The 8,889-nt window shown below is 36.7% G+C and overlaps 1 protein-coding gene across 1 annotated transcript; it reads right to left on the bottom strand.

Annotated features, from left to right (window-relative positions):
- Positions 1-996: 996 nt before the first annotated feature.
- Positions 997-2,692, bottom strand: LOC143034939 (uncharacterized). Its single transcript, XM_076201287.1, has one exon. The coding sequence runs from the start codon at positions 2,486-2,488 to the stop codon at positions 1,694-1,696; it is 795 nt and encodes a 264-aa protein (XP_076057402.1). The 5' UTR covers positions 2,489-2,692; the 3' UTR covers positions 997-1,693.
- Positions 2,693-8,889: the final 6,197 nt, after the last annotated feature.

Here is an 8,889-nt window from a genome sequence, read left to right as displayed (position 1 = left end):
GGACACTGATTATTGCCAAGGTACGTTGAGAGAGTTGGCGCCCGCACTGGGCCAACAGTCTTGCTGCAATCAGAATTTCATACCCATCCCATGAATCCTGTTTCACGTGAGGACACGGAAGCCGAATACAGTAAAAAAAAAAACTTTACTTTTGAAAGATTCCTTCAGAAACAAATTACCACGCGTTACAAAAACATGTTTTGGGGGAAAGATGGCTCCTTTATTGAATGATTGATTACATTAAGCCTCTGCTGAGCGTAATACCCGGACACCCCAAACTTCTTGGCGGAAAGGTGACCGGACCGCGACTCTCGGGCATGTCTTTGATGTTCGGGCAAGGGTGACATTCGAATGATATGTGAGCTCTAGTACAACATGGTATGTGAATGTATAACAATCATATATATGAACACACACACACACACACACACATATATATATATATATATATATATATATATATATATATATATATATATATATATATATATATATATATATATATATATATATATATATATTTGCGCGTGTGTGTGTGTGTGTGATTCACCATGTTCTCACTATGGTCTTGGATCACGTGTTGGACTTGTGATCGACAGCTATTTCCCTCCCGGAAGAGAGCTAAGAGCTCATATATGACCGATCTATGGGTAATGCTGTGACCTTACGCGCACACACACACACACACACACACACACCGCGAGAGTTGGAGTAACGACTCGCAGCGCAGCGATACTGAAATTATTTCAGCCCTGGGCGAGATTCGAACCCATACCTCCGTAGTGACAGCCGGGAACTCTACCAACCGTGTGTGTGTGTGTGTGCGTGTGTGATGTGTGTGTGCATCCAGTTACACGTCGATATGTAGGGGAAGGTGGGGTAAGACGGACCCCTTAAGAAAGAAATGGGTCTAGAAGCCACATTTTGATATTTTTTTTAATGTTTTAGGGGTTGTGGTGGTACTTTGGGGTCTTATGATTCCAATACGCAACCTAGGTACGGTTATTTGAGGGAAAAATTTAAACTATGATTAAAATAACAAAGGTAACTTTTATTGTTTCCGAAAAAAAATGACGGGGTAAGACGGACCCCAGGGTCCGTCTTACCCCGTCATTTTTTCGGGTACCTCCTAAGGGTTCATCATAATCCTCGACCAAAAAATAAGAAAAGAAATCCTTCCTGGAATAAATGACAAAGAAAACCCTTCTTTCAGCATCCTTTATCATCGTACATTTGCTTCTGTGCCCATTTTACATCTACAGGGATACTTTATAGTGCTATATTATGCCAAATTGCCTGATCATTCCTTGCATAGATCACAAATAAAACACTCAATATCATCCTCATCATCCAGTATCCCTGCACATTGCTCGTGTGCCCATCGTTTACAATTGGCACAGCAAACCCACCCTTCACCTCTTTTAGAATTTCCAAACTTGTCACTGCAGTACAGGCAGACAGTTCCATCTCCCTCTTTACTCTCGCTACTGCTTTCATGAAGCCAGGATGGTCCAGCTTTTGCTTGTTGAGTTTTTGGTTTTATTTTCTTTTTTTCACGTTGTAGTTGCTTTGATATGATTGCTGTTTTATTTTTGGCTTCTATTCTTTTTATTTATTTATTCATTTATTTATTTTTTGCTTCTTTGCTAGACTGACCTCTTTTTCTTTTTTCTTCTGAACTTCTGTCTCGAGCTCATTCTTGTATGGGGATCCTGTCATTCTTGTATGGGGATCCTGTCATGTTGAGGGGTCCCTCTTGAGTCCTAGGTCTTTTCTTTCGTGTCGTTATGGTCACCTTTGGCAAGGGAACAATTTCCTTGGGTGAACTACCTGGCCTGAACAGACTTGGTTTTTCAGGAACAGGAACAGCACATGGGTTTTCCGATATGTCAGCTACTTCCAGTTCAGGTTCATCCTCAGTGACCATGATAGGAGGGGCGACATGGTCGTTCAGATCTTCCTCTTCCTGATCAGCATCTAATGGAGAGTCTGTTGGGTGTGCAGGTAAAAATGCAGCTTCTCCGAAAACATGCTTATTCAATGGGCAGATACCGGTTTTCTTAAACCCATTAATGGCTGTGTTTGGAACAGCAGCATGGAGATAGGCCTCACCAAACAAAGCACTTATTTTGTAGATTGTCACAAGTCTGCCAGGATTGTTTCTGAGGAATATTTCAACAGCCCTCACATAGTAGGCATTCAGTGGTTTCATAAATGAAACATCCAGTGGCTGCATTCGGTGACTGCAATGTGGTGGTAAAACAACAATCGTGACATAATTATCCCTGGCAAGATTGATAACATCAAGATTCTTGATATGGGTCATGTGTCCATCCATAATCAGCAATACTGGATCATTCACTGATGGCTTGGTGTGGGCAAGAAAGTGCTGAAACCATTCTGTAAAAATAGGGAGCTGCATCCACCCAGATGGATGACAGGCAAATCCGGTTCCTGGTGGAGCACCATCCTTTAGTTCTTGCTTCATACGAACCCGTGGAAAGATGAGGAAATTCCTTGGAGGCTGCTTTCACACCATTCTTTTTTTCTTTAACTGCAGATATTGCATTCTGCATTGCTTCTGTATTCCATCCCCCTCTATTACTTATCCTCACGTATTTCTGGGGCATCTACAAGAAAAAAAAAAGAAAATGCTAAGTGTTTGTAAAATATTTAGAGTATGGGGTGAGATGGACCCCTCGGGGTCCATCTCACCCCATACGTAAATATTCGCATTATGCATTTTTTAATAAAACATCTATGTTTGATATATCATTTTATGGCACATACCTATAATGTACACACGATTGGCTATATGCAGCATGATTACTAAATCATTACAGCCAGTATATCAATGCAAAAAAAATAATTATCTTACCTTCTCCAAATAATATCAACACTGTCCAACAACACAAACCTCCACATCGAGCGCAAATGCGGTGCTGAACCTGGCTTCCGGTTGCACCCGCGTGAGTTACAGTTGATGTTGAGGACATCTAGCGGCAACAATCTTAATCATGCCCTTTCTAATTCAAATTAGAGGGGGGGGTCCATCTCACCCCAGGGGTCCGTCTTACCCCACCTTCCCCTATCTGTATATGCCTCCCCATTCAGGTGTCCCTTCGCTTTTCTTCCAAAATTCTTTTTCCTTTTTCTTCCGCAAGTCCTCCCGGTGTTCTCCCTCCTCTCCGACCTCTCGCAGACTCTTCTCCATCCCCGGCAGGTCAATCCCTTTTCCATGTTTAATTTCCTCTTCTCCGTTCCTTCTTTCACGAGTTCCGTTCGCCACCTATTGGGAATTCTTCTGACCCTCTTTCCCTCTGTCCTTGCCTCTTACCTTATCTTGGCCAGTCTGCCATCCCCTATTCTCCTCACGTGTCCAAACCATCCCAGAAGACCTCGATTCGTTTGCACACTCAGTCCAGCCTTTTGTCTCACTATTCCATCTCCACAAGTGCTTTTCCCAGTCTGTTACTAAGAGGACTTCATCATTTCTTAAGGTACTACAACTACCGTCCACATCTCGCTTTCCTACAGACGTACCGAAATGACTATACTTTCCATGAACACTCCTCAACCTCAACGTAGTCATATTGGTATAAAAGAATTTAGCAAAGTAGGAATGTTACCTGTAAAATATCGTGTCCAGCAGCTGAAACTAAATCATGTTTACAATGTCGTTCATAATTCTGCTCCTCCATATGTGAGCTGTAATTTTACGTTATCTGCTGAGAACCGAACCCGGAACAGTCAAGGGTCTTTTATTGTAACTCATGCAGGTTCCTTCACCAAAAACAGCTTTCACTGCACAGGTGTTCAACTATGGAACTCACTACCTGGGTCCATTAAACAGCAAGGTTACTTTCAAGAAAAAAGTCAAGGACTACTATATGTCTCAGTTATGGACCGAAAACAGCCTTGATTTTATGTACTACTAGCCTAGTGAGGGGTACTAGACTCCATATGTAATACCATCCAAATCTGCGTTCACTCATAACTGTTCTGACCTCCCCTTTTGTCTTCCAGAGGTTTAGCTTAGTATAACAATGTTTGATGTTCAAAACTGGTTTCCACCTTTGTTTTGCTTGCCATAGTATGGTATATGTTTCAGGTATGGTTCGAGAACAGTTATGATCTGATGATAATACAAGCCTGGTGAATCAGGGTACCAGGCAACAAGGTATTTGGACCTTTCCCTCGATCTCCTTGTTGTTTTACTCATACGAGTACTGGTCCCCTGTACCCTACTTCTGATGCTTCAGGTTATAATGTATTACTTCTTAGTGCTCATACTAATGTGTAATTGCCCAGTCCGTCCCGAGGTACAGGTAAAATTTGGAATTAATCAATAGGTGACCCTAGCTGCAATGTAGCATTCACTATAACAACATGTTGATATTGTTAATGGCATGCTACCTTCTATCCCGTGGTACTTAATATTTACTCTTACCCTGCGATGGACCTTCCCTTTATTGTCCTACACTTGCTGATACAGATATAGAATAATGTAATATATCATTAATGGTACTACACTGGCATGGCACTCACTCATACTGTTTTGGTTCCTTTTAGCATTATTTTGTTGTTCCTGATGCATAATGCAGTGGTTACTTATTGTAATGATGCTCAAGTTTTGGACTCCGTATCCTACGTGTTACGAACATTTTAATAGTATTAGCAAATCTATGATAATGTTTATGTGTCACATGTGTACTGATTGGTATTACTCATGACTGTCTCTGGTCCCCTTAACCCCTACGTATGTTGTTTGTGTAACTTAGTGTAGAAAATCAGTCTATTGAGGACCACAATGGAAATAAGCTTACATGTTTTTTTTGTGTTATCCTCGGTATTTGTAATTGTTATTTCGAACTATATGTTCTTATCATTATCTGCACTTCATGTATATTGATTCAATGCCAAAATAAATCATCATCATTATTGTTATTATTATTATTATTATTATTATTATTATTATTATTATTATTATTATTATTATTATTATCATTATTATTATTATTATTATCATATATATATACTATCTCCCTCCACCTTCCACACTTTCATTACACCGACAACCAATCTTACATCTATTAATATGTGGTGAACCATCTCTTCTTCCCTTATTCCGCCAACAACGAAATGAAATTCAAAGATATCAACAGATATCTTTTTCTTCCAGCTCATTACTTTTGACTTTAGGTTCCTCGTGGTACCTCCTGCCGGCCCACATCTCGCTCTTCCCTATTTTCCCTTAAAAGTTTGACACCCGTCCCTAATATTCCTCTGCATTAATCTCCCATAAAATTCTAAGCATATATACATATGTATATATCCATATATGTATATGCATATATATATATATATATATATATGCTAATAAGAACACGGGTACGTGTGTTCACTTATGCAAAGTAGACCACTTGGAAAAAGAAACTAACGAAGCAGAGCGCTTTCGTATATTACATCTTCAGTGCAACTTGTTGCACTGAAGATGTAATGTACGAAAGCGCTCTGCTGCTTTAGTTTCTTTTTCCGAGTGGTCTACTTTGCATATATATATATATATATATATATAAGTATATTCATATATATATACTGTATATACATATATATGTATATATATATATATATATATATATATATGTTACAGGTGAAAAATGTAATCACACATTTGTCAATCACGTGAAAACCACTGTTGGAGTAAAAAAGACTGGAGATGGGGAACCTATATATTTCGATTGCAAACTGCATTCCTCTTCAGTAGACACCTGAAGAGGATTGCATTTTGCAATCGAAATATATAGATTCCCTGTCTCAAGTCTTTTTTACTTCAACAGTGGTTTTCACGTAATATATATATATATATATATATATATACATACATGTATATTTATATATACAGATATATATACATATATATATATATGTATATATATGTTTATATACATATACATATATATATATATGTATATGTACATATATATATATATATATATATATATATATATATATATACATTTACACTGAATGGTTCCCAGTGATCAATTGATATCTTTTTTCAACCACAAATCACTTTTTAATTCCATGCCATCGCAGTCGAGACTGAAGCATCGCTCGATGGAGGCATTCATTGGAAATTGAAACGTGGACGAGACGAGGATTCGAACCCAGCTAACCCGTAACAAAGTTACAGTGACTTAAACCAATGCGCTATCTCTCTTGATACCGCATTGGTTTAAGTCACTGTAACTTTGTTACGGATTAGCTGGGTTCGAATGCTTGGCTCCTCCACGTTTCAATTTCCAACGAATGCCTCTATCGAGCGATTCTTCAGTCTCGACTGCGATGGCATGGAATTAAAAGTGATTTATGGTTGGGAAATATATATATATATATATATATATATATATATATATATATATATATATACATATATAAATATATACATATATATATATACATATATGTATGTATATATGTGTGTATGTATATATATACATATATATATATACACACACACATATACATATATATATATATATATATATATATATATATATATATATATAGATAGATAGATATATATACATATACATAATACGCTCACTAAGATGATTCAAACTTACATTCCTTTTAAGGACAGACGTCCCCCAAATCAGGCTCGCCCAAAGTGGCTCGACAAAGAAACTGAAAAAAGTATTGCTAAAAAGAGACAGGCTTATAAGAAATATAAGTGCTCGGGTGCATCTAATGACTATGAAAGTTATGTATCAATACAGAGAGATTTAAAAAAGACAATAAGAAAAAGAAAACGACAATACGAAATGAACATCGCTGAGAAATCCAAAGAGAATCCCAAAGAATTCTATAGTTACATTAGAGATAAAAAGGTTGTTAGGAATCACATTGGTCCACTATTATCTGCTGACGGTCAACTTGAATATTCTAATGAAGGAATGTGTAATCTCTTAAACAATTATTTTAGCTCGGTATTCGTAAACGAAACACCTCAAAGTGAATTCCAAACTGAAACCTGTGAAAAGTCTGGGGTAAACTTACTCACTACGGTAAATATAACAAAAGAAACAATTAAAAGGTGTATAGACAGACTCAAAGTTAATAAAACACCAGGGCCTGACGGTTGGCATCCAAGAATCTTAAAGGAAATGAAAAATGAGATTGTTGTTCCATTAGAAATTATTTTCAAGAAATCCATCATATCCGGAGATGTCCCAAGAGAATGGAAGCTAGCTAACGTTACTCCCATATTCAAAAAAGGTGACAAAAAGAAACCAAATAACTATAGGCCTATTAGTTTGACTTCGATCGTAGGAAAAATAATGGAAACTATCATCAGAGATGCTATCGAATATCATTTAGAAAGTAACCGTTTGATAAATGATAGCCAACATGGTTTCAGACGGAAACGTTCTTGCGTGACTAACTTACTCGAATTCTACAACACAGTTGTCTCGAATTATGACAAAAGAAACAATATAGATTTAATATATCTAGACTTTGCAAAAGCTTTTGATACCGTCCCACACGAAAGACTACTTACTAAATTAGCTTTGCATGGAATAAGTGGTAGCCTATTAGGTTGGACTAGTAATTGGTTGAAAGGTCGAAAACAGAGAGTTGTTTTAAATGGAAAAACTTCTGGATGGAAAAGTGTTGCAAGTGGAGTTCCTCAGGGTTCCGTTCTTGGGCCACTTCTATTCATAGTATATATAAATGATATAGACCATGGACTAAAATCTACTGTTTCCAAATTTGCTGATGATACAAAACTGTGCGGAGTGGCAAATGATCACTCAAACCAATTAGATATTCAAGAAGATTTAGATCAATTACAGCAATGGTCTGAAAAGTGGCTAATGAAATTTAACACAAGTAAATGCAAGGTAATGCACATAGGTAAAAATAACAGCAAGTACGATTACAAGTTATTTGGAAATTCGTTAACAAAAGTGGATAGTGAAAAAGATCTCGGCGTAATTATCAGTAACGACCTCAAATCATCCAAGCAGTGTATTTCAGCCTCTGAGAAAGCAAATAAGATTCTGGGATTGATTGCGCGATCTTTTGATTTCAAAAGTCCATCACTCATTAACAAGCTATATAAATCGTTAGTTCGTCCACATTTGGAATATGCTGTTTCCGTATGGTCACCGAATCTCATTAAAGACATTGACAGACTGGAAAAAGTACAACGGCGAGCCACAAAACTGATTCCAAATATCAAAAAATAAATCATACGAAAATCGACTTAAGCACATGAATCTGTTTTCCCTAAAAAAGCGTAGACTCAGAGGTGACTTGATACAGGTCTTTAAGATTTTAAAGGGAATTGACAACATCAAAAGTGACCAAATTTTCACATTGAATGAGAATCAGACAAGAAACAATGGTCTCAAACTGTCCGGAAATAGATTCAATTTGGAAGTAGGTAGAAACAACTTTGCCAACCGTGTAGTTAATGAATGGAATAAACTTCCTGCACAGGTAGTGCAATGTAGTTCAGTTCGAAGCTTTAAGAATCATTTAGATAAATACCTAAGTAAGATGCTGTAATGATTATAATTTATGTTATATTATTTGTTTTTGTTTTGTTATAATTTGTCTGTCTGATTTTCATTTATTATTAGTTATATGTCAATTTATTATCATTTACTATTTACCTTTTTGTTTGTTATTCAACTATACCAATGCATTTATTTATGTATTTTAATTGTTATTTATATTGTTATAGTTTTAATTTATTATTAATATGTTTTCTTTTTTTTTTTTTTTTTTTTTTTTTTTTTTTTTACATCCGACCTAGATATGGATCAAAAGGTCTCCTGTCGGCATGCTTTGCCTTTGTAATCCTTTGTAATATGTATA

Source organism: Oratosquilla oratoria, chromosome 18, assembly GCF_046742065.1.
Source record: "Oratosquilla oratoria isolate Oo_2021 chromosome 18, ASM4674206v1, whole genome shotgun sequence".
NCBI classification, from domain to species: Eukaryota; Metazoa; Arthropoda; class Malacostraca; order Stomatopoda; family Squillidae; genus Oratosquilla; species Oratosquilla oratoria.
The sequence above is the reverse complement of the archived record's forward strand: the minus strand, read 5'-3'. Positions and strand labels throughout refer to the sequence as shown.

Bases quoted from the DNA above. Each gene is read 5' to 3' on its own strand.
- LOC143034939 (XM_076201287.1), bottom strand. From the start codon at position 2,488: ATGAAGCAAGAACTAAAGGATGGTGCTCCACCAGGAACCGGATTTGCC.